This window comes from Nothobranchius furzeri, chromosome 10 (assembly GCF_043380555.1).
Source record: "Nothobranchius furzeri strain GRZ-AD chromosome 10, NfurGRZ-RIMD1, whole genome shotgun sequence".
Classification (NCBI taxonomy): Eukaryota; Metazoa; Chordata; class Actinopteri; order Cyprinodontiformes; family Nothobranchiidae; genus Nothobranchius; species Nothobranchius furzeri.
In genome coordinates this window covers 37,257,873-37,284,293 of record NC_091750.1, presented here as the reverse complement: position 1 = coordinate 37,284,293, position 26,421 = coordinate 37,257,873, and the positions used below count along the sequence as shown (strand labels likewise).

Below are 26,421 nucleotides of genomic sequence, written 5' to 3'. Positions count from 1 at the left end.
ATTTCCAGAAAACCAGATATCCTCCCACTCCAATCAGAAGAAATCCAGTAATCATCAAGCCAAATATCCACATATCTTCGACGTCCTCAATGGACAGCTGAGAGAGACAAACGATCCTCCAGACCTTTCAGGAATCGAGCGCTTATCCCGCTGCATGTGTACCTTGAGGACAGGTGGGAGCCCCCTCCTCCGTTCTCATCGTGGAAAAGATCTTATCAATCGTGTTGAATGACCAGTTAATTAAATCCATTTCTAAAAAAAATAGGGATTCCCAGAAGAAATGCAGAGAAGCGCTCTGTAGGCAGACGGGACAAAGAGCCTTGGGGGAAAAGATAGGGGGGCAAGAAGGAAAGCGTCTGTGCTCTGAGTGCCAGAAGAGAAAAGGTGAAACTCATTTATGAGACAGACGCGGTCCATGCAAAGCCAGATGTCTCAGCCTGTAGTTATACCTGTGATGATTACGGCTCACAGCTGATGAATCCAGAACACCTGCAGAGGGTTCCAGATCCTTTAGATCAGGGATTCCCAAAGTGTGGTGCGCGCACCCCTGGGGGTACGCGAGCTGCCGCTAGGGGGTGCACAAGGTGAAAAGTGTAATGGCTGCGGAGCTCAGAGAAGTCTGTCAGGTGTCACCATTAGCGTAGAAACTCATTTGTGGGTGGGCCTAAGAAAAAGTAAGTGGGCCCAATAAATGTAATTGAAAACAAGTATATTTTTGTGTGTGTGTGTGTGTGTGTGTGTGTGTGTCCTCCACATGTGCACTAGCTTCATAATAACAATGCGCCGAACTTCAGCACTCTGGCCTTCGCACGCCGATATGTTCCGTATTTGATCATTTTTAACGGTGTTGGAGGAATCTGAAGGCGGCGAGTCATTCTGGCAGATTGTAATTAACACCTGTCTCATGCAGGTGTTCTGACATTGTAAACCTCACACACAGAACATTGTGGATGTAACTAAATAAATCAAGAAATGATTCCCATTCAGGCTATTGACAGCGCGCTGAAGATCTGAAGTTCAGAGTGCGTCCGTCAGAGGTCAGACGCGTTCCGGCTGAACCACGGCTCACGGGTGCACAAGTGAGCACATCTGGGCTGGGCAGAAGTCATTTTACAACGTTGGTGTAAATAGCGCCAATAACTAACCTCGGTGATTTGAACGGCTGATGGAGCTGTGCCGCTCGCGCGCGCACACACACACACACACACAGAGATTCAATAAGTGCGCACGCCTCGCAAAATCCGGCGTGCCGTCAGACTGAAGGCAGAAATGAACGCTGCCTCCTCTGTGATAAAAACTTCTAAGAGGTTTTATAACAACATTTTTCATTCAAGGTCAAATTAAGATATTAGCTTCTATTTTGGGATGACGTATTAAAGTCGGGTCCGCTCCAGCCAGTGACTCCTCATGAACCTGACAACAACGCCTGTTACTGCAGCATTTGTTATTCCAGTCGGCGTGGCAGCGGATCGCAGATTCAGCCTCACCATGAAACAGCAATAAGTCGGTCTGAGGCAAAAGTGAACCTCATGGCTATATCTTGTCCCCTATTGACATTTGATTACGCACAAGTAGGTGATCAGCTCAGGTTTACGCAGAGCAGAAGGAAGGAGAGCGCTCTGGCCGCACAGGTTAAACGTTCCTACTTTAAGAAAACCGTTAAATTGCATTGTTAATGTTCTACCTGGGCACTCTAAATATTTATTTAAAATGAAATCAAAGGAAATTGTAATGGTATCGAATGTTTATTAATTACTATTTAAAAAATGAAAGTGATGGGGAAAAAGGTCGATCATATCTTTTTAACCCTGCCTGTTTAGCTTGACGTCTGATATATATATATATATATATATATATATATATATATATATATATATATATATAGCCATGCCCTGAGGTGGGGGCTGGGGGGTGTCGACATGGTCGGGACATAGAAGGGGGTGCACGGCTAAATAAGTTTGGGAACCACTGCTTTAGATGGTCTCTCAGTCGGAGCTGGATTACCGACACAAACAGACTTTTGCACCAGATTGCAGTTTTTATAGTTTCACTTGTAGCTAACAGCGTTAGCGCCACGCCAGAGAAAATAACTATAAACAAGACTGTAGGGTTGAGATCAACATGTCAACAGAAGGTTAGAAAGAACTTAGACAATCTACAGATACAAGGGGCTAGCATCAGAGGAACTTCCCTTAAACTTTCACAGTAAAAGTCTCAAACATAAAAAAAGTTAAAATGGAGAGCAGGATTATTTCTGAGAAGAATTAAAAAAACTATGATAAATGCTTTCTGCGCAGTACCAGCGATAGCCACCGGGGGCTAAAATAAACAGCGTCAATGGTCGCCATCAGAAACTAACTTCTCTTGTGCAGTTTAGGGGAAAGATTTGTGCCCTTGTGCAATAAGATAACTCCAGGGCGTAAAACCAAGGTTCTAATCCCGCCTTCCCAACGGACACGTAAGCGTGTCACAACGTCTGAGAAGAACAGCATGCAGCTGATAGCTAAGGTTATAGACGATGAGTGCTTTTACGACGGCCACAAAGCTATTTGCTTTGAACGCGTCCCTGAAAAGTTTTGTTGCGTTGCTCAGGATAGAAACTAAACCAGAGACTGTTTAGGATACATGCTGCCGTCTTTCTCCTCGCTCGTTATCACAAGAATTAGTGAAATCACGCACAGTCTTGCAATTCTGCGACGATTTAGCGGCTTTGCAGGAGGAGCTGCGTTAAACAAAAGGCTGCATGGCTGAGCTCGTGGGGAAAATGCATCTATTGTGTCACGTAGGGCTGGAGGAGATGGCCTAAAATCAGTCACGGTATACTGAGGAGTTCACCTCGATAACAGCAAATGGACGATAACTACATGCAGGCGCAAAAACTAAAGTTGTCCACTAGCTGGGGCTGTCACGCCGATGGTACAGCTTCATAAAGAGACATGAGCCTCACCAACCTACACACCTTTCCATTTTTCTTATTACAGTGATCCCTCGTTTATCGCGGTAGATGCGTTCCAGACCTGGCCGCGATAGGTGAAAATCCGTGAAGTAGGGACACCATATTTACAGTATTTATTTAACAGGTACGTATTCACTATTCAGACTTTTAAAACCCTCCCTTTACATAGTACTGTATTTTTACTTGTTTTTTTTTATAGTTTTATTACAAAAAGTGCATTTTATGATAGAATTGATGAAAAAAAAACAGGAATTTCTTGATATTTCGCATAGAAAATACCGCAAATCTGTGAAAAATACCGCGAATCGGCGAATTTCCCTTGAATAAGGCTCCAAAGAAAAAATCCGCGAAGTCATGAATCCGCGATAAACGAACTGCGAAGTAGCGAGGGATCACTGTACCAAATTTATTGAGATGAGAAAAACGATGTTTAGCATCAGAAGTTTAACGTCAAGTATTGATAACACATTTGGTGAAATTCCAGACACGTCTAATTCTGCTTCTACGTTTCTGTACCAACTAGTCCAACAAGCTCTACGGATCTCTGATGGACACGTCGACTCTGCTGAATATCGGCACGACGGCTGTGCGACCCTTGTCACCCCCCAGAGGGCGCTAGAGGACCAGAGGGGTCCCACTGGTTTCACGACCCCTGGAAAACTCTGGTTTGTGTTAAAATAAAATTTATCAATGTTCCAACATTTATTATCAGTTTCCCTTGCAGGTGGTCATCAGCTGCATACTCACCTCTATTTGTGTGTGTGTGTGTGTGTGTGTGTGTGTGTGTGTGTGTGTGTGTGTGTGTTTGTGTGTACAGATAAGACAGATTACAGCGCAGTTCATTGTGTTTTAGCTCTGACTCGTTATCCACAGCCGCAAATGTTCCCACCCGTTTGCTGCAGCTACACACACATTACATGCAAAATAGCTTGTGTGTGTGTGTGTGTGTGTGTGTGTTAATGTAGGAGGATAAGAGCTGGAGCTAAACGCCGTGTTGTTATGACTGGCGTTGGTCCGACGGGCCTCATCCGTCATCCAGCTGCTGGATGATAAAGAACAAAAACACAAACATCAGCGTCTGAAAATGAACTCCTGTCGGCTAAAACGGACTTTTTCAGCTCGGAGGAATGTGGAGCTGATCCTTGACACCTGATTGGCTGCTGGGTAAACAGGATGGCTGACAGCAAGCATGTAGAGGGTTGGTGGTTCTAATCCCACTTCCAACTACCTCCAGTTGGATTTTATGTCCTGCATCAACACAGTTATAATTTACAGCATGAATTATTTACTGATGTTAATATAAATGTTATAAAAAACTCAGTTTTACTATAATTACACAGACAAGAAAAATGTCACCGCCATCTGCAGACTTGAGATTCTCCACTAGGAGGCAGAAGACCTGTCAGGTGGCCTCTGAGGAACATCCTAATCCTGTTAGAGAGGCGGAGCTCTAGATTATAAACCCAGATTATGGGGTTTAAAGCCTTTCTTTGATAAAGTTGCACAGAATTTGTTACGATCCGACCATGAAAATGCGATTTTGGGCCATTTTGAAAGTGTCCTAAACTTTTGATCGGGACCGTTTTCTTCATCTTTTGTTCTGAAATTCTTGTCAGTCACATCAAAGGCTTTTCGTGTCTCGCAGCACAGAAAACAGTAAAACGGCCACATCTGGATGTCTCTTACCGTGATGCTACAGGAAATAAACAAAAATGCAGGAAAATCATGACATCCCTTTCCAAAATAAAAGAATTTGACAGACTACTTTTCAGTCTTCATTGGTGTGTTATATTATTTGATTTTAAACGATTAAAGCTAACAAATAACGACGTTACGTTCTTTTTCCTACTTTTCTGTGATCGTTTCCCGCGCGAACCGTAACTCTTCCCTTTACTGTCGCGGCGGAGCTTCTGTTCCAGGCAGAAAACGGAGGAGAGGGAAGCCGAGCGGCAGCAGAATTAGGTGTTTTCATCCATTGATTAATGACTTTCTAAAGCAAAGCACATCGAAAGGCGCCAGACGATCAATAAATTAACTGCCCAAATTCATCATTTTCTACAACAAAAGCTAATTATTTAGACGGCTGCAGGAAAGAAAACAACATATTATTAACAAGAGTTCATTTAGCGCGGCTTTGTGCTCCTGCGTCGGGTCTGCGGCTCCTGTCCAGAGTCGACGGGTGAGAGCAGGTAAACTACCTGGAGATGTGAATAATCATAAAAGCTTTCCAAATGTTCCCAAACACAGTCACAATTAGATTTATTACAACTAAAACATAAACAATTATAATCTAACACATGAACTGTTTGATCCTGGACTAAAAAGCTCATTTGTGGTGTTTAAAGTTCCTCAAACGCAACCAGTAATTTACCATCAAACCTGAAAGTGTTGAAGATCCCAGATGTGAATCATTTAGTTTACTAAATAAATAAATAAACTATTTAAGAGAAGCTTTAATTCGGAGGAGAAGCTACCAGGGTGCTGTTGCAGCTCCTCTGGAGCACACGGGCGCGTGTTAACATGTAAGGACAGGCACCAACTGTGACCTTTGTGTTGACTAGGGTTGCCCTTTAATCTGTGAAAGGTCAAAGGTCATTTCCAAACTATTTGGAGAAAAGGTTGAAAACCTTCAGACAGCTGCAGGCCAGGTCTGCCCAGAGGTCAGAGGTCAAATTACAGAAAAGCCCAAAAAGTTTCACTTTAAACTCTGCGGGCCTCTTTTAGCAGGTTAAAGGTCAAAGTTCTTCCGGTGAATGGGTAACTTTGAAGTTTGCGGGAGAACCTGCGGCTCAGCTCAGGTGAGTCGGGTTTCACCTGAACGATCCCAGAATGCCCTGCAGCTCAAACAGCTGATCCCAGCCGTCTGTGCCGTGGTGGAAGGTTGATGGTTTGGGCTGCTTCCAACCCAACAGGATTCAGAGTCCACCATGGAGCCCTCTGGATACAAAAGCCTGATGTGGGGCCATCACTCTAAAGGATGGAGCTTGGGCCGAACCGGATCGTGGTACAGAACCACGGTCCAAAACACATCACCAGATCTACAAGAGAAGGTGTTGCGATGAGCCCAGACCAGAACCAGACTGAGATGTAGAGGTGGGAACTTCAGAGAGTAATGCTAAATGGCCAATATTTGATAGAGCGCCTTCTAGAGTCATGGAACCCCCCCCAAGCCGCTTTACAACACAATCACACACTGGTGGGGATGAGCTACGATGTAGCCACAGCTGCCCTGGGGCGCACTGACGGAGGCGAGGCTGCCGAGCACTGGCGCCACCGGTCCCTCCGACCGCCACCAGCAGGCAAGGGGAGGTTAAGTGTCTTACCCAAGGACACAACGACAGCGACAGACTAAGCGGGGCTCGAACCTGCAACCTTCCGATTACGGGATGAGCACTTAACTCCTGTGCCACCGTCGCCCTGAACATCTACAACCTTCAAACTGGGGAGTTGACCAGAACTTCTCCAGACAATGGTTCCACAGCCGAGCAGCGGGTTCTGGTTCTGATCAGAGAACAGACAGAAGTGTAGGATGCAAGGGTGAGAACCGGTGTTAATTAGTTGGTAATTCATGTGGTCATAAATCACTGAAGGAGCGAGGAGGCGGAGCTTAACACTGGGTCTTCTCTCTGCAGGTTCATTCAAGCCTGATTGGTTTAAATCCACGAGGGTTAGTTAGTGCACGAGTGACGGTAATTCAATTACACACACACACACACACACACACACACACACACACACACACACACACACACACGCACACGCACACACGCACACACACACACACACAACCTTGGTATTTAGAGGAACGAAGGTTGAAGTTGTGTCACATTCATTTACATAGCAGCGTGCCGTTAGGGTCTCGCTCTGACATTCAATTAAAATGTTTACATTTCTGCTTATTTAATTTGGAGAACGGCGGCAGGAAAAGACGAATGGACGGGCTGCTTTGACAGGAGGCCGATATCCCTGAATGTGTGTGTGTGTGTGTGTGTGTGTTAAGGTCACGGCAGGCTGACTATTATAATTCATCTCTGCAGACGCGTATTCATCAGGGACTTATATTCTGTTTTTCAGCTTTATTTCCTGCAGCTGAAGCCGGCCCAGGCGTTTTTATTGCACTGAAGGCAGCCGAAGCTTAAATATGGACTTCAATATTTTTCTCCTTAATGTTCAAAACAAACAGATGATTATTGATCACGCTGCTGGAAAATGCATTTGTTTGTCAGTCAGGAAGGAAAATGAAAACCCTCTGAGCTGCAGGGTCCGGTTGTGGCTTTAAATCATGAGTTGATTTAATTATTTAGGTTTACAGCAGAAAAACTGTTGTGGATGCTCCACGATGACCTCTGTAGGTTTGAATCCAGCAGAACTACTCAGAAGAACTGGCTCAGCTCTTTGTCTGGACCGGTGGATTCCCATCCAGCTGCTTCTAAACCAGTACAAACACTTAAATGGTTCCAGAAACCATAACGATTGCTCCCATGCCAACATCAGCTACATGTAAGATTCAGACTAATTCTCGGTTCTCTCAGATGTTCATAAAGTCCTAAAGAGCATCCTACAGGTCAAAGATCCCAGAATAAACACGAGGATTCCGATCTGGAGTCAGAACCAACTCCCAGTTCATGCTGTGTTTAATATTGTGTGTCTTTAACATCGTCGTCTTCCTCCGCTTATCCGGGTCCGGGTCGCGGGGGCAGCATCCCAACTAGGGAGCTCCAGACCGTCCTCTCCCCGGCCACCTCCACCAGCTCCTCCGGCAGGACCCCAAGGCGTTCCCGGACCAGATTGGAGATGTAACTTCTCCAACGTGTCCTGGGTCGACCCGGGGGCCTCCTGCCGGCAGGACATGCCCGAAACACCTCCCCAGGGGGGCGTCCAGGAGGCATCCTGGCCCGATGCCCAAACCACCTCAACTGACTCCTTTCGATCCGGAGGAGCAGCGGTTCTACTCCGAGTCCCTCCCGAATGTCCGAGCTCCTCACCCTATCTCTAAGGCTGAGCCCGGCCACCCTACGGAGGAAACTCATTTCGGCCGCTTGTATCCGCGATCTCGTTCTTTCGGTCATTACCCAAAGCTCATGACCATAGGTGAGGATTGGGACGTAGATCGACCGGTAAATCGAGAGCCTGGCTTTCTGGCTCAGCTCCCTCTTCACCACGACAGATCGGCTCAGCGTCCGCATCACTGCAGACGCCGAACCAATCCGCCTGTCGATCTCCCGATCCCTCCTACCCTCACTCGTGAACAAGACCCCGAGATACTTAAACTCCTCCACTTGAGGTAGGACCTCTCCCCCGACCCGGAGTTGGCAAGCCACCCTTTTCCGGACTTTAACATGAATACTTTTATTAGATATGCCTTTAATGTTTTCTCTGTAACACATTTTGGGTCACGCTGAAATAAAAAATGATATATGACATTATAAATAATTAGGGATGTGTATTGGCAAAATTATGGCGATGCGATATGTGTCACGATACTGGGAAACTATACGATATATCACAACGATATATTGCAATGCATTCAGTCAGACGATATTAGCGATATTTTAGACTGAATTTATTGTAGAAAATTTCAATTAATAGTCCAAACTGATACTTGAAAATGTTTAAAATGAGGTATCTGAACCATAACAGGGATTTACATTTCAATTGTGGAAACAAAACCCATTGCACACTGCTGTCAACTAGTGGTCGGCGTTTGAATTGCACAAAAAGAAAATTAAAAAATGTTTGCATGTAAATTTTTTCTAAATATTCAACACACAGCTTTTGAATACCAATGTAATTTAGCAGGAAAAAATATCATCATATATTGCGATACTTTCGATACACGGCTTTTGAATTTCGATATACATAATATCGCTGGAAAAGATATCACGATATATTGCCATATTGATATTTTCTTACATCCCTATAAATAATCATGATTTTCTACAAGTTGAGTTCATGCAGAAGCACTTCCCGGTTTGGTTCCGACTTAAAATCGCTTGGAACGGGTCAGAAATACTCTGGATGAAGTTAACAATGCGAATGGGACCCGAGTTTAGTCAGAGTCACTACGAGGACCGAAACCATCAAGTTAAATGTGGATTTTTGTGGTGATTATTTGTAACAATCAAAAAAGTCTAAAAATAGACATGTTATTGCATTTAAAACATTAAAAAAAAATTTTAAACTGCAGATCTACATCAACAGTCTGCTAAAGAAACTAAACTGCACCAGAGAAGAAATCCAAGTGGCGGACACACAAAAGCACTCAGATGGCTGTCAAACGGCCCCCATGCCGCACTCTGGACCCACATGAGTTTAAAGGTTGGTTTATGCTTGATGCGTCCGCAAGGTCCGCACGGCTCTGCGCGGAAAAGTTGCGTCATTTTAACAACCACGCCCCTCCACCGCACGGCTCCGCGCGGTCCAAAATTTCCGCAATGCACACCTAGAAAATTTTCTAACCACGCGGACGGTCGGACGCGGAAAAACATGGTGGACCGGCAAGAACTAGTATGGCAGAGGTTCGTAAATACAGACATTTGTATGATTCAGCTGTCAGAGATCACCGTGATCAACATGTTGTTAATAATTCTTGGAGAGAAATAGCTCGCACTGTCGGAAAAGACGAGGACGCTGTTAAAAATGCTGGAATGCCATGTTGTAAACAGTAATTTCTCCTTCTACTATGGTGTAGTGTTGGATGCATGCCGTAGAGCTCCATGCTGCCCCCTACAGTTTGGGAGAATATTGGCTCACCGCAGAGACGAGCCACATGAACCATAAACGCTGCGAGTTGTGAAGCGCGTTCCATTCGCGAGCCGCATCACCAAGCGGAAAGTAAATGCGTCAAGCATAAACCAAGCTTAAATTTCAGTTGGGCTGGAAATGATTACATTTCAGTGGTAATTAGCCACCATTGATCAACATGCAACCGTAACAACGCCATCGTCGGAGGTGCAAACACACCTTCTAGCTGAAACCCAGGAAGTGTGAAGTGTTTGAGATGTTTTTAGGGATTATTTAAATGTCTCCAGGAAGTCTGTTTGAACTGTAATCCCATCTGTTAAATACAGATTGTTGTTCTTACATTAGAAACCCTACATTCTAAAACAAATGTATAATCTACAAAACATGAGGGCATTCAAACTAAAGATTTAGATTAAATCAAATATACAGAGCTTGTTATGCATGTCAAATTCAAGGATTCCTTTTAAAAGCAGTTTTGTCCTAGCCTAGTGAACTAGACCAAATTCTTGCTTTGCAAAGTTTGGTCTAAGAACGCTCCACTGGAACCTCTGCAGCCCCTAACTCCATTCTGGCTGGCCAATCACAGCTCTCTAGAAGGGTTTCAAACACATTAAGAGCTGTGATTGGTCCATAATGGTGGGCCAATCATAGTGCTCTATCTGCTTAGTTAACAAATCACAGAGCTTTATCCGCTTTGTGGGCCAATCAGGGCGCTCTATATGCCTGGTGGGTGGGATGATGCAACAGAGTGAAACAAGATGGCGACAGCTCGTTTGAAATGGCTTTTACATCAATTTTGGACTATTAGAACTTTGGCTTCATTAGAATCAGGAGCAGATAGATGTATTTAAGTGCTTTTTTTTTTTTAGAAAAAATGATGTGTTTTATGTGCGGACCGCCTCATTTACTGATAGCTGTTGCGGTGAGTATGTTACATTCATTGTCCAGTAGCATGCGGAGATCATTTGAAAGACAACGATTGAACCCGCCCCACAACCGAGAGCCGTCAATGGAGCGTTGCCAGATTAAATAATACATTTTTTTAGTCTGGCTTGCCAGGCTAGTTTTGTCCTGTCATGATAAATAATAAAAATAATGCATTTAACTTATAGGCACCTTTCAAAACCCAAGGTCACCTCACAAAACATGATAAAACTTACACAAAAATAGGAATAAGATCGTTTAAACAATAGAATTACAAAGAATACACTATAAATTACGGAGTGGAGAGTTTGTGGACTAGAGAGTGTAAGCCAGTTTGAACAGGTGAGTTTTGAGTTTGGATTTGAATGAGAGGAGGGAGCTGGGACGTAATTTTGGGGGGGGACGGGTGGGACATGTCCCTCCCACTTTTTCAAAAGGCAGTTTTGGTCCCCTGCACTTTTTTCCGTCCAAAAACAATGTTACGCTCCATTAAATGGATTTGGTTGAGCACTAGGACCGAAACGGAAACCAGTTTACTATTAGACCCGCCCAAAAGCTAATCTATTGGCTCTGCTGATACTTGCTAACGTATTATTGGCTGTTGCTGCTGTCACTCAAGTTGTAAACAGTCAGAACGTGCTCACGTTGTTTTGCTAGTTTGGAGCCGCTACGGAACACCGGTACTGAGTCACATTGTAAACTAGACGCTGTGTAATATCAGCTCAGCTCAGCTTCCATTACATAACATTTGAATAAGTGTTCATTTGTGAGTCTTTGGTAGTTAGGCACAGCCAGGAGGCAGCATGTCAAGAAAACGAAAAGTGGATATAAGAGATTTCATTCAAAGTCAAAACGTAAGTTGGAACATGTGACAGACCTGCATTAAGCTCACTCACCTCCTCCTTCACACACAGACTCAAAACTAACTTTTACAAACTCATCTCCTCCACATAACTGACTCCTCAGACACAATTTATTCGTATTATTATAATTATTTTTTTATTATTATTACTATTATCATCATAATTATTATTACTAGTAGTAGTAGTAGTAGTAGAAGTGTAACTTCAAAACTTTTATCATTTAACTTTATTGTAAACTTATCTATTGCAATGTATATGTTCACATTAAAAAGCTCTGAAAAATGAACAGTATCATCATCGTCAACAGATTTTTTTAAGCTTAATGTCAAAGATGAACACTTTTCATTAGATTTATCTTATTTTTTCCATTTATTTTTTGTGTGTTGAAATGCAACAACTGTTTAAACACTTTTAAGGGAAAAAACAAATTTAATATGTTTTTATACACTCAAATGTTAGGGTGATGATCATGTGTAAAACATTAGTTCAGCATGTCCTCTAACACAGCAAATGAACAAACGGCCAGATCTCAGGAGGGACCGTTTATGTATAAATAATTTTTATACTTTTGACTAGGCCTGGGAAAGTAACACATTTTGATGGACGATATTTTGTCCAACAAATTGTTGATGATAAACGATATTGTCAACATTATCTAGACCAAAATAACCACTAATATAATGTTAATATATCATAATAATGCAAGTACACCCTTTAAAATGCAACAAATAAACCTTCATTTAACATTGAAATGTCCAGAACCAGAACTTCTAAATGAATAAAAATAACAAACAAAAATTAAATAAAAAAGGAATCTCACTCCCTGTTAGAAAATGTTGCACCAAAAACAATAAAAAAGACCCAAAACAATAAACACAATGGCCTATCCATTGTCAACAGCCAAAACTGCACTTCAATAATGATAATAAATAAAAATAATAATAGAGTTGTACATTTTTTAACTTTAATATATATATATATATATATATATATATATATATATATATTGAGGATGGAAAAATTATTGAGATGGGCACGTGACGTGTCAAGGGGTCTTTACATAACACCCCCCACCCCAAATCCGCACAAGCCTGCTGTGTCCCCCCCACTTCTGAAATCAAAATTTCGTCCCTGGGAGGGAGTCTGCGTTTCGGATGTCAGGAGGAAGTGAGTTCCAGAGCCGAAGAGCAGAGCGACTGAAAGCTCTGTTTCCAACGGTGGTGAGACGAGCAGGAGGAACCACAAGGTGAACGGCAGAGGAAGGCCTGAGGGAGCGAGATGGGACAGCAACGTGGATGAGATCGGAGAGGTAAGGAGGGGCGAGACAGTGGATACGTTTGTAGGCGAGAAGCAGGATTTTAAAGGAGATTCTGTGTTCAGTAGGTAGCAAATGGAGACGCTGAAGAACAGGGCTGATGTGATCTCTGGAGGGGGTACGAGTGATGATCCGTGCAGCAGCATTTTGGAGAAGTTGGAGCCGATGAAGGGATTTGTGGGGGAGACCAAGAAGGAGTTACAATAATCAATCCTAGAAGTGACTAGGCAGTAGCATGAGGAGTGAGAGAGGGGCGGAGTTGGCTGATGTTGCGTAAATGAAAGTAGGCTGAGCGAATTATGTTGTTTATGTGGGCTTTGAACGATAGAGTGCTGTCAAGGATGACGCCAAGACTCTTTACATGGGGGGAAGGAAGGATGGAGTAATTATCGATGTTAATTGATATGCTGGGAGATTTGTTCAGAGTGGAGGGTTTCCCTGTGAGTAGAAGTTCAGTTTAATTGCTGTTGAGTTTCAAGAAGTTTGATGAGAACCATGGTTTTATCTCAAGGAGACAGCTGGACAGGGAGGCTGGAGGGATGATTGCATAGGGTTGAGAGGAGATATAGATCTGGGTGTCATCTGCGTAGCAGTGGAAATTTATCTTGTATTTGCGAAAGATTTGGCCAAGTGGAAGAATGTAGATGATGAATAAGAGAGGTCCAAGGATGACCACTGTTTATTATACACCTGCTCTGACAGTACAGGGAGAAATTGGCAATGCATTGTGGGTAGCGTGCAACACCATTAGCCTGTGATAATCAAGTCCCAGAGAACAACGTTAAGGTGGAAATATTCAAAGATATTAAATAAAAACAAGACCACGTCAGGCTGTGTTGATGCAGATTTTTTAAAGTGACCACGCAAACTTCACATGAAAAAAATCACAAATAAAATCGTGTTAATTAAATCATTAAAACATGTTTCTGCTTGTTGGGCTGTATTCGGGTTAGGGTTAGCTATATGCGTTTTTATGCATATAGGAAAACCTGTTTAACAGCTTGTGTCGTTGTTGTAGACGAGCTGTGACGTCAAACAGATTTATAACCTGAATATGCTAAATCCTGTTTTCTCAGTCCTGTGTCATTAATATGTGTGTGTGTGTGTGTGTGTGTGTGTGTGTGTGTGTGTGTGTGCGCGCGCGCGCGCGCGCTTCCCTTCAGTTCCCTTTATTTATCCACTTTTATTTTTCCCGCCCTGGTGTCGGTGGGCGTGTCTTCGAAAAAGCTCCGCCCACGAGGAGTGGTCTTGTGACGTGGCTGGAACTTGAGCTCCGTCTCCCGGACCGCTACCCAGTTGTGGCCGCTGTTTCCGTCCTCCCCCCCCCTTTGTTCCGTTGCTTCCAGCCGGGCGCGCGGGCCGAGGCCTCCGCTGTCTCCCGGAGGAGAACATGGAGCTCGGGCCGATCCTCCCCGCTCTCCTCCTGCTCCTCTCTGCCGCCTGCCTGCAGTCGGTGACCGGAGCGTTTTCCCGGAGAGGACCGAAGGTCACGGAGAAGGTGGGTGATGATGATGAAATGTCCGCATTTATTTGCATTAAATAACATTCGACCTCCTTTCCGCGAGCCAGCCCCATCTCCGCGTGGCAGGCAGCCGCGCGCGCACCGCAGGTCCGTGCGTCAGAGCGCGCACACATGCACTGGTCCGTTGCACGTACGCGCAGGTGAAGCGAAAGTCCAGAATCAGCAGGAGACTGAAAGGCTCGTTTCTACCTGCGTGCTTATCCATAACGCGCACGCACGCGCATTCACACACACACACACACACACACACACACACCGTGTCACAGGCACAGCTGCACACGTGTCCATTCAGACAGACAACTTCATGCACAGTGCGCGTTTTTCCAGAATAATAATGCCCCCAAAACAGACCAGCAATAAAAACGGAAGACATTAGTTATGTACGGAAGCTCATTGGGGCCAATGTGAACAGTTAAAAAACCAGTTGTTGAGGTACAGTTGATGTTATTTCTAGAAAAAAGAATATAAACATCTTCCATTTGGCTGGAGAACAACAACAAAAATAATGTATCAGCTTCAGGTGTTTGAGACTCTTATTGTGAAAGGATGAGTTGTTTTGAGTCTCACAAGTAAGCTGCTGTCCAGACTGAACCCATGTCATCTCCCGCCTCGATTACTGCAATGCTCTTCTAACTGGTCTTCCAGCCTGTACTGTGAGACCTCTTCAAATGGTCCAGAACACAGCGGCGCGTCTGGTCTTCAATCAGCCAAAAAGAGCACACGTCACCCCTCTGTTCATTGAGCTCCACTGGCTACCGCTAGCAGCACGCATCAAATTCAAACTGCTAACACTAGCATACAAAGTCCGAGATGGTACGGCTCCCATCTACCTGAATCCTCTTGCAAAGGCTTACGTCTCGGCCCGGCCGCTCCAGTCATCACAGGATTGTCGGCTAGCAGTGCCTACACCACGCTCAGGACAATCCAGACTCTTCTCATGCATCGTTCCACAAATGTGGAATGACCTTCCAAGCTCTACCAGAACAGGAGCTTCCTTTTCAATTTTCAAGAAACTCCTGAAGACCCTGCTCTTCAGAGAGCATCTTCTTAACTAGCACCTTGTCTGCACCCGTCCCCCCTCTCTACTGTCCACTCCTTGTTCCCTCCTCTCCATGACTGATGTCAATTTGTTGTTGTTATTGTTGTTGTTAGCCTCAAGGGCAAAATGCCGATTATCACTTGTAAGTCGCTTTGGACAAAAGCGTCTGCTAAATACATAAACATAAACATATCAATAAAAGGTCTCGTGTTTTATACCTGACTCACCCAGAACCCTGTTAACAATAAAAACAGAACAAATGCAGCCGGGTTCTAGAGCAGAACCAGGTTCTTTAGGTCGGGACGGACAGGAAGTAAACTTGTTTAGAATTTGTTCTGATTACTTTTTTAGCGGCTCTAAAATGCTGATGTAGAGAAGTGTGGAGAATAATACTAATAATTACTCAGATGGGGATCAACTGCAATGCATTCTGGGTATGTGACGCTTTAAAACGTAAACATTGGAGGCAGAAGGAGATTATTTCACAGCCGGTGTCTGAACCACATTGTGTTTTTTATTAAAATTTTCCTATAAAGAAAGTCAATAAAATTTCATAAACCTTTTTGTTTTATTCTCATTTGAGCAAAAATAGCTACAACTTCTAGTTTTTTTCCTTTTAACAAATACATAAAAACAACTCCTGCTGCAAGCTGCTGATAAAAACTTTAAAACAAATAAAATCACAGCTGATTGTGCCGTCACCCGTTTCCTGCTTCCAGGTGTTTTTTGACATCACAGTGGAGGGTCACGAGGTGGGTCGGATCGTCATCGGATTGTTTGGTGATGTTGTTCCTCTGACTGTTAACAACTTTGTCGCCTTGGCAACTGGAGAGGTAAAATACCAGCTGATGTACGTAGAACGTTTTCCCCCCAGAATTCCATAAAAGCTACAAACATGTTTTATTCTGAAGGGTTTGTCAGGATTTAATGGAAAAGATTTATTCTTTATACCGGTTTATCCGGTCTATTTCATGTCCACCAGAACCAAGCCTCTTAAGTTGGTGTTTCATGTGTTCATCTGCAGAAGGGTTACGGCTACAAAGGAACCAAGTTCCACAGAGTCATCAAGGACTTCATGATCCAGGGAGGAGATTTCACCGCTGGAGACGGAACCGGAGGTGGGAGTCAACTAGCTAACGAAACCTCCACTAATACTCATGTCGGCGTTAAAACTAATGAAGTTATTTGATGTGAAAAAATAAACTTTTTTTGTTCAGGTCACAGTATTTATGGAACCACGTTTGCAGATGAAAACTTCCAACTGAAACATCTCGGAGCCGGCTGGGTGAGTGTATGCTAACACACACTCAGGCATGTCCACGCTAGGGATGGGTACCTTTGACATTTGAATCGATTCAGTACTAATTCCCGGTACCTACGAATCGATATCGGTACTTAATGGTACCAATTTTCGATACTTTTGAGTGTTTATTATTTTAATTATTTTATAATTAAATGTATATTTTTCTCAATATACAACAATATTTGATAAATATCACGATAAATAACATACAACAGTTTGTATTTTAACATCGTCCTTGTAGTTTTATAAGCTGATAATTAAACTGAAGCAAACATCTTTACTGTGAACTAAATTTACTGTGTATCTTCATTCCTTTTGCTGTCTTTTTTCTTTGATTTTTCCTACTGGGAAGTTAGAATTTCCGAGGAGAAAGTGAACACACCATTAGCTGATAACAACGGTGGCAATGGAAGCTAACATATCAAGCTAACGCCATCTTTAACAGTTTATGTAGCTGCTGGAGCAGATTAAAACGATGATGCCTCACACTTAGATCGTTGTCGCTGGTTTCATCTTCACCCAATCACCCGTCGCATTTAGTAAAGTGAAGCCAAACTTTAGACCGCGTTCATGTTCTTCTAGTCAGAAATACGGAGTTCCGAGGAGAAAGCGAACGCACCATTAGCGAAACGGAAGCTAACATATCAAGCTAACGTTATCTTAAACATTTTATTTACCTACCGGAGCAGATTAAGATGAGGATGTCTCACTTAGATCGTTGACGCTGGTTTCATCATCACCCAGTTACCCATCACATTTAGTGAAGTGGACCCAAGCTTTAGCGTGCGTTCTTTCTACCATGCTGCTCTGTTTACAACTGGCTCGCAGCGACCGACGACATAACGCTCTTGTGCATGCGCAGCTGTCTAGACAAGTTCTCGTTATGAAGGACGGGTACCGAAACGAGGCACCGTTTCAAATGACGTGAATCGGTGCTCGATCGGTACTATGGAATTCGGTCGGTGCCTTAAAAAGTACCGAATTCGGTACCCATCCCTAGTCCACGCGCATGCACACACTCAGTCATGTCCACGCACATGCACACACTCAGGCACATGCACACACTCAGGCATGTCCACACACATGCACACATTCAGGTCACAAAGGTGTTTTTCATTCAAACATGCCTACAGGAAAGCCTTTTTGTTTTCTAACTGCAGATGGAATTGGGACTCGTTTCTGGAAACTGGGAAACCAAAACAAAATATTTTATTTTTCTGTTTGTGTCTAAAATGCCTTCTTAGTTTTTAAACCCAACTCCGGGCTCGGTACCGGCTCAAAAAGGAATCTTCCCATTTTAAAAGGAATTTGGATGTCACAGAACTACATGGCATGAAGTGAGTAATTGTGTGTGTGTGTACCAGGTGAGCATGGCCAACGCCGGTCCAGACACCAACGGGTCTCAGTTTTTCATCCTGGCCACCAAAGCGCCATGGCTAGATGGGAAGCATGTGGTCTTTGGGAAAATTCTGGATGGGATGGTGAGTGGAACCTCCAACGTTCTCCTAGAACAGAGAAATGTAATTGAGTAAGTGACCTCCAATTCACACTGGGTGCGTCTGCAGCGCGTTACAGAGATGCTGCGTCTCCACGGCTAATAGAAGCCGTTATAATCAATGGCAGGGGTACTCAACTCCGGCCCTTGTTGACCGCAAACCTTACTTTAGTCTGTTTTAGGTGATGAAAAGGCATTTGAGCTGCTGATCAGGTGACTCAACATTAAGTCAGGTGTGTTGGAGCAGAGAAACAACCCAAAGCTGCGGGACCGGGGCTGACCCCGGTTTCACACTGCAAGCATCAGCGGAACGGAGCAGCAGCGGGGCGGCTCACTCGCCAACTTCAAAGCGCTCCTTTTCACACCGGGAGAGTCTTGGCTGCGGCACGGCTGCCTTGCTGCACCTCGCTGTACCCGCGAGATTCTAAAATCCCTCGAGACTTCCGACACCTTCCTCATCGAGAGATCACAACCTCCGCGAGGAATCACACCGTTGCACTTCTCGAAAGAAACTGGTGGTAAACAAAGCCGTTCGGTCACACGTACTGACGTAAGTTGTATATTAGGGCTGGACGATATAGCAAAAAAGTATATCGATAAAAAATATTTTATATTGATCGATATCGATCATTATTGAAAAATATTTTAACAATTGTAGAAAATATTTTACGTGCACCCTGGCCACTTTATTTTTGGTATTTAGATTTTTTTTCTCCGCCTCTTCTCGCCGCTACATCTTTAGGGCTGCCACAAACGACTATTTTAGTAGTCGACCAATCGTGTCGTTTATAAAAGTTTAGCTTATTGCACCAGGAAGCCCTAATATACCAGCATTAGCTTCTAGTCTGAAGTGTGATCAGCTATGGGCCATCTAATAATAAAGACAAGATGATAGCTTATCAACTTAAATGAACTTGTAACCTGTTGATACAAACGCTACAACCACGTGGAGGTAGGCACCTAAAACTAGGGATGGGTACCTTTGACATTTGAATCGATCCGGTACTAATTCCCGGTACCTAGGAATCGATACCGGTACTTAACGGTACCAATTTTCGATACTTTTGAGTGTTTATTATTTTAATTCTCTTTTATAATTAAATATATATATTTTCTAAATATATAACCATTTTTGATAAATATCACGATAAATAACATACAACTGTTTGTATTTTAACATCGTCCTTGTAGTTTTATAAGCTGATAATTAAACTGAAGCAAACATCTTTACTGTGAACTAAATTTACTGTGTATCTTCATTCCTTTTGCCGTCCTTTTTCATTTGATTTTTCCTACTGGGAAGTTAGAATTTCCAAGGAGAAAGCGAACGCACCATTAGCTGATAACAACGGTGGCAATGGAAGCTAACATATCAAGCTAACGTTATCTTAAACAGTTTATTTAGCTGCTGGAGCAGATTAAAACGATGATGCCTCACACTTAGATCGTTGTCGCTGGTTTCATCTTCACCCAATCACCCGTCGCATTTAGTAAAGTGAAGCCAAACTTTAGAGCGCGTTCGTGTTCTTCCAGTCGGAAATTCGGAGTTCCGAGGAGAAAGCGAACGCACCATTAGCGAAACGGAAGCTAACATATCAAGCTAACGTTATCTTAAACATTTTATTTACCTACCGGAGCAGATTAAGATGAGGATGTCTCACTTAGATCGTTGTCGCTGGTTTCATCATCACCCAGTTACCTATCACATTTAGTGAAGTGGACCCAAGCTTTAGCGTGCGTTCTTTCTACCCTGCTGCTCTGTTTACAACTCGCTCGCAGCGACCGACGACATAACGCTCTTGCGCATGCGCAGCTGTCTAGGCAAGTTCTTATTATGAAGGACGGGTACCGAAACGAGGCACCGTTTGAAATGACGTGAATCGGTGCTCAGTCGGTACTATGGAATTCGGTCGTTACCTTAAAAAGTACAGAATTCGGAACCCATCCCTACCTAAAACCAAACATGACTTGTGTTCAGAGGCATGGTGGCGAGACTGAAGCGCTTCATCTTCCAATCTTCACTCAGGAGATAGCAGAACACACCAAGATATGCCTCTGTAGCACAGCTGGTCCACACGTCAGCAGTCAGGGACCATCGACAGCTCTGAGGGTCTGCTTTAGCGTAAAGATAAAAGATATTAAAGTTAGTTTAATTACCAGATTAATAATTCTGTTAAATCACATAAAGTAGGTTAAGATTTAACACAAAGAAAATGTTTTATGCTTTAAAAATATTAGTTTCTTGATTGTTCAGTCAGCAACCTTTTTATTTGATCATAAATGCTTTTTATTTTACTGTTTATTTTATTTGTATCCAGAGAGAAACTGACACACACACACACACACACACCTTAAAAGTTGTGTAACTCTTCTTTTCCATGATGGTGGTGAAGTGGGACCAGCCTGGTAGATGGTTGTTGTCATATACATGTCTGTAAACTCCACTGTAACGTAGCGGGATGAGATAAATCATTAGCGTTTGTAATCAGAGCAAAAATACGTGACATACAAACGAAAAAATGAAGTGGAGACTCCTTGGACGCTCTATTAGTGCAATTAATACCACAGCAAGTCATTTTGTCCAACAATTGCACAAAAAATATCCAAAACAGAATACACACACACAGAGACTCAAAATGACCGAGCAGTTTCCAGGCCAGACCGAGGCTCTACTGAGGCCTTTCCCCGGAGCTAGCTCTGTGGTCACGTGGGTCTGATGCTCATTAATTATACAGAATTTTAGGCTTTTAATACACTTAAACAGAAGAGTGAGAAAAACATTCACCCCCCTCAGAGTTGTCATGATTGTAAACTAGATCATTTAAACCAAAAACATGTTTTGGTACCAGGATGTAAACATGTTTATTTCTGCTGTGAAATTGGTATTTTTAACATGGGAGTCAATGAGGATTTGCTCGCTTCTGACACCAGCCCCTAGTGGATGAGGGTGGAACTGCAATTTTAGGTACTTCCGGGATGGCCTCAATTTTTGAGCCGCATTGTGGGGGCTTGTTTGCGACTCGACACTTTCTCCGATGATGAAGGCTGAGCTGGATGGCCACCTCTGCACATGCGCCTCGGAGCTAAAGCGGTGGCTGAGCAGAAGGGCAGGAAGCAAAAGCCGAACGTGCTGCAGCAGGCGAGATTTAAAAATTGTTTATAAAATAAGGTCTATTTTATTTGTCGGTGTTGTCGTGACGAGTCGACTAATCATGGCAGCCCTAGACATCTTGCTGCGGCTGCCTCATGCTCTCTTTTGGTTTGAGAGGGGAGGGCCTGGTGACGTAGCGTGCCGAGTCTGTGGTTTTGACTGGTTAGGAGTGAGTCTAGTATGCTGCTATCTATCGCACCACATGACTATCGATAGATATATTGAACTATTGAATTATCGTCCAGCCCTATTTTATAGAACATCACAATGTTGCATTTTATTTTGAAAATAACCGGGGATTTTACACTGAATTCGTGTGGTTTCCTGTCTCACACTATGTGAACTGCGGAAATTGACGTGTCCCAGAAGCGGCTAGCGGAAAAAATAAAACTCAATCCTATCTTTGTCTTTTACAAAAACCAACAGGTGAAGAAATGGACCAAAATATTAATAATTATGGGAGTGGATGGGAATAACGAACTTGGATAAAACAACATAAATCTTCAAGCATACGACGTCAGTTCACAGCCGCACTGCTGCAGTAACAGCGCATGCACCCGGTGTGAACCGGGGGTCAGTAAACTATTAATGAGAATAAAGAAATTAAGCCGAAAATATTTAAATTCACTTCAGAGACCAAAACCCCAGATGGGAGAAGTTTTTTGTTTTATGAGGTAAAAATTTCTCACCGGAGTTTATTAACCTTTGTAGAGAAAACCAGCATTTATGCATCAGACCCTGGATCATAAATAACTCATCATCAAAATCACTACATTTAAAATTCAAATGTATTTAAAAACCAGTCTGATGCTAAGTTTTAACCATCAAAGGGTTTTAAAAAAAGGCAGAAATAAATCATTTTTGTTTACTTTTTGTTTCAGCAGAAAAATCAAATAACTGGTAAAATTGCTTGGATTTTGTAAAAACATCACACACACACACACATATATATATTTTTAATATTCTCAATAAAATAAAAGTATATGAATGTGAGAGGTCACTACCAAACCCACTGTGGTCACTACCAAACCCACTACCAAACCCACTAATCAGATAATGATTAGAGATCATCATATAATAATTAATTATTATGAGACTAATTCACAGAACACCAAACATAAAAACATCTGAAAATATTCCAAATGACTGTAATCAATGACAGAAGCCAGAAATCTAAATAAAATTGGAACAGGGTACATGCAGGAATCTCAAAATTAAATTTAAGACTTTTTAAGACCTTGTAAAAATGAAATTAAGTCTATCGCAAAGAACTAATCAACTGTTAAACACTTATATATCATTTTTAAATACTGCATCGCTTCGTTTTCCACTTCATGTTGGGTTACGTTACATCCGGGACGGCGAGGCTGTAGCAATAATACGTAAAGCCACTTGGTACAAAAATGCAAACCGCACGCATAGAAGAACAATATTTATATGTATATTTAGTTTACATGTATCTATTTCTCATAGCCACGAACTCCAAGGCTGTAAAATAACTCCCCCCAAACAAGGTCCTCACCTGCTGCAAATGTGCATCTATTCTACAATGGGTTTGGTAGTGACCTCTCACATTCATATACTTTTATTTTATTGAGAATATTAAAAATATATATATATATGTGTGTGTGTTATGTTTTTACAAAATCCAAGCAATTTTCTACCAGTCCTACTGTTCAAGAGAGCTAAATGTAAAAAACTGAAATAACTAATCAGATAATGATTAGAGATCATCATATAATAATTAATTATTATGAGACTAATTCACAGAACACCAAACATAAAAACATCTGAAAATATTCCAAATGACTGTAATCATTCTTAAGTAGGATAACCAGATCCCCAACTCACCACATGTGGGACAGAGACTGCTCATTGTGGGAAGCTTCAGTGTAACCAGAAAAAGTTAAATTGTTTTTTTTTTAATCTATTCTGCCTTTTATCTCTAACATGACTGTTAAACATAAAATTATTAAACAATTAATTATGTTCTATTTGAATTAAACTTGAACAAGCAAACAGCAAAAGCTTTCCTCAGTTCCTCTCCAGCTCCCACAGCTAACGCAGGCTGCTGGACCTTTTACTGTGGCTCTGAGTAACTTTAGCGTCTTTTTCCCCTAGCTGTCCCCGTGACTGTGATTGGTCAAATGGCGACTCGTGACCCACTAACAAAGATGATTTGTGAAGAGGATGAACACTCCTCATTTTTCTGAAACTGGTTCTTATAAAGAGCGACTTAAACCCAACCAAAGACTCACCTTCCCTAAAACAAAAGCTCTTTGATTCGCGTGAACGCATTTGGTTTCATAAACTGCAATTTTCGCTGAAAGGTGTCAAGTTTGCAAGTATGAGACGAATGTATTTTAAAATCGCGTCAATACGAACCAAATTTAAGACTTTACTAAATCGATTTAAGACTTTTAAGCATCTTAATTTTCCTTTCATCAAATTCAAGACTTTTAAGACTTTTTAAAACCCCGCGGTAACTCAGCAGAATCAGAACCTCAGTTGTTGTTCTGAAGCTGGACTGGGAGGAAAAACCATCATCCAACAGCAGAAGCAACAAAGGAAAGTGCCGGTGACCGGTACATGAGACCTCAGTATCCATAACCCGAAATACAAGCAGAGAACAGGCATACGAAGAAAAACACTTAAAAAGCAAAAATGATCTAATTACAGTGATAAAAACACTGAAACAATCTTCTGTTTTACTTTTTTGACGCCAGAGAAATATCCTCAGCAGGGTTTCTGTCCTCCTCACACACCTGAACTGAGTCAGCCCATCACCTCGGAGCCCCACCCTCACAGGAAGTCACCCAACCAGTTACAGGAAGTGGTTTCACACACAAGCCATTCCCCCTGAAACAGATAACTTAAAAGCTAAAACATTTCAGCCACTACAGATTAAGTTTTTTTAAATAAAAATTTCTCAAAATATAAACTGAGTAATGATTTTCTGACTTTTACTTTTATTTGTCTCTGATTTGTACTCTTTTATTATCGTTGTTTTAAATACACTTGCTTGTGTCATCTTCTGCTTAACGTGTGTGTGTGTGTGTGTGTGTGTGTGTGTGTGTGTGTGTGTTTTGGCAGTCTGTAGTCCACACCATCGAGCTCCAGGATACGAATGACAGGAACCTGCCCTACACCGAGTGTGTGGTCGTTAACAGCGGCCGGATTCCCGTTAAAGAGCCATTTGTGGTGGAGGTGGAAGGCTGGTAAACGTACTTTTATGATTAATGATTACAGAAAGAACTAAACGGGTGACCAGTCCACAGTTTAGTGCCAAATCACATTTGGTAAATTTATCCATTTAGCATCTTAACGTGCTAATGGTAGCACTTAGCACTGTGAAATTGTTTGTTTTAATTTTAGATAAACTTTTATCTAATTTGTCATATGAAATAAAAAAATGTAATTATGGTAAAGCAGCACTTTATGCTGAGCTAAGCAAGCTCACACGCTAACTACGGTAGCCCACTAGCTAATGCTGCTATGCTTACTGCTTCATAGGTTACTTTTAGGGTCTAATTATTACTAAACAGGTCATTTAAGTTGATAATGTTTATGCTAACATGTCAAATCCAGGTTATAACGCACACTCTAGCAGTGAAGTGGTTTAGCTAAGCTAATATGATGCTAACATTATTTCTGATTATTTTATGGTAGGGTGACCAAACGTCCTCTTTTCCCCTATGGGGTGCCATTTGTAAAGTCAAACTGTCATAATCTAACAGCAATATTTTTGGTTATTTAGCATCTCATAAGAGAAAAAATTGGGAGTTCACTTTTTTGAAGTCATATTTTCACCATGTTATTCATACATTTATAAATGTTAAAGTTTCCAAATAAACATTTAGTTAGCAAGCTAAATATTTCATTTGTAGTTAAATATTTATTTTGCAAACTAAATATTAAGGTCTGATCTAAATATTTAGTTTGTAAAATAAATATTCAATTCACTAACTAAATATTTAATTTACTAATTAAATTTTTATTTTGGAACTAAATATTTAATTTGAAAATTAAATATTTATTTTCCAAAATAAATATTTAGATCCGAGCTAAATATTTTGGAGCTAAACATTTAGTTTGCAAAATCAGTATTTGGGAAATAAATATTTAAGTCTGACCCAAAAATATAAAATATAGTGTGGAGCTAAATAACATCGTGGAAAATAAATATTGAGCTGGTACTTAAAGCATTTAGCTAATATGCAAATTTGCTTGCCAATAAGCGAAAGTTGGTTACCAAAATAAAAGCTGGATCTCGCTAACTTCTTTATAGACTCTTGCTCCGAACCAGAACTAGTTTTATCCCCGGTTCTATTCTTCTGAACATGTCCGACATGTTGGCTGAAGAATAGAACCGGAGATAAAACAAGTTCAAATACTTAAACAAAAATTATTTAGTGTGTTTTTAAAGTACTGCTATGCAAACAATGGTTTTAAATGTACTTTATTATTCACAGGAATTTTTAAATTTGCATCTTAGTGAATCTATAATTAAACGGGTAAACTAGTAGTAGCACATTCAATGTCAAAGAGAGTAAAATGTTATTATCAGGAGAGGGAGAATGTTTAAGTGGTTAGCAGCAGTGTGCTAGCCTATGGCCCCCTCCATGAGGCCACCACAGCTCAGCAGAACATCATTGGAGCAGCTCAAACGTTTAACTCGTGACACCGTTAGCATGGAGCTGCTCAAACGTTTAACATGTGACACTGTTAGCATGGAGCTGCTCAAACGTTTAACATGTGACACTGTTAGCATGGAGCTGCTCAAACGTTTTAACTCATGACACCGTTAGCATGGAGCTGCTCAAACGTTTAATTCATCACACCGTTAGCATGGAGCTGCTAAAACGTTTAACTCGTGACACCGTTAGCACGGAGCTGCTCAAATGTTTCACTCGTGACACCGTTAGCATGGAGCTGCTCAAATGTTTAACTCGTGACACTGTTAGCATGGAGCTGCTCAAATGTTTAACTTGTGACACCGTTAGCATGGAGCTGCTCAAATGTTTAACTCGTGACACTGTTAGCATGGAGCTACTAAAATGTTTAATTCGTGACACCGTTAGCACGAAGCTACAATCTGCTGAACAACAT

At 42.0% G+C, this 26,421-nt stretch overlaps 3 protein-coding genes across 6 annotated transcripts in view; 1 reads left to right on the top strand and 2 right to left on the bottom strand.

The window, feature by feature from the left end:
- prdm6 (PR domain containing 6) overlaps nt 1-18,167 on the bottom strand; it is a 112,339-nt gene extending 94,172 nt beyond the window's left edge. For all 3 annotated transcript variants that reach the window (XM_070555624.1, XM_015960312.3, XM_070555625.1), the window contains exon 1: nt 18,028-18,167. The gene's annotated coding sequence lies outside the window, so the exon portion shown is untranslated. The remainder of the gene's footprint in view (nt 1-18,027) is intronic.
- On the top strand, nt 14,074-24,758 carry ppic (peptidylprolyl isomerase C). The gene is made up of 6 exons (XM_015960323.3): nt 14,074-14,300; nt 16,083-16,196; nt 16,388-16,481; nt 16,581-16,648; nt 18,031-18,147; nt 24,406-24,758. Exons 1-6 carry the CDS (start codon nt 14,193-14,195, stop codon nt 24,532-24,534), a joined length of 630 nt encoding a protein of 209 aa, XP_015815809.3. The 5' UTR covers nt 14,074-14,192; the 3' UTR covers nt 24,535-24,758.
- The window catches only part of snx2 (sorting nexin 2), a 110,116-nt gene continuing 103,833 nt past the window's right edge, over nt 20,139-26,421 (bottom strand). The window contains exons 13-14 of one of the 2 annotated variants that reach the window (XR_011521790.1): nt 20,512-20,605; nt 20,139-20,273 (exon numbers count right to left, since the gene is read on the bottom strand). The gene's annotated coding sequence lies outside the window, so the exon portion shown is untranslated. Of the gene's footprint in view, nt 20,277-20,511; nt 20,606-26,421 lie in introns of both variants that reach the window. The other variant, XR_011521789.1, reaches the window with a different exon arrangement.

Excerpts from the sequence above, each read along its gene's own strand:
- ppic (XM_015960323.3), top strand. The coding sequence starts at position 14,193 with ATGGAGCTCGGGCCGATCCTCCCCGCTCTCCTCCTGCTCCTCTCTGCC. Across the intron at positions 14,301-16,082 it reads GACCGAAGGTCACGGAGAAG|GTGTTTTTTGACATCACAGT; the intron begins GTGGGTGATGAT and ends TCCTGCTTCCAG. Across the intron at positions 18,148-24,405 it reads GGAAAATTCTGGATGGGATG|TCTGTAGTCCACACCATCGA; the intron begins GTGAGTGGAACC and ends GTGTTTTGGCAG.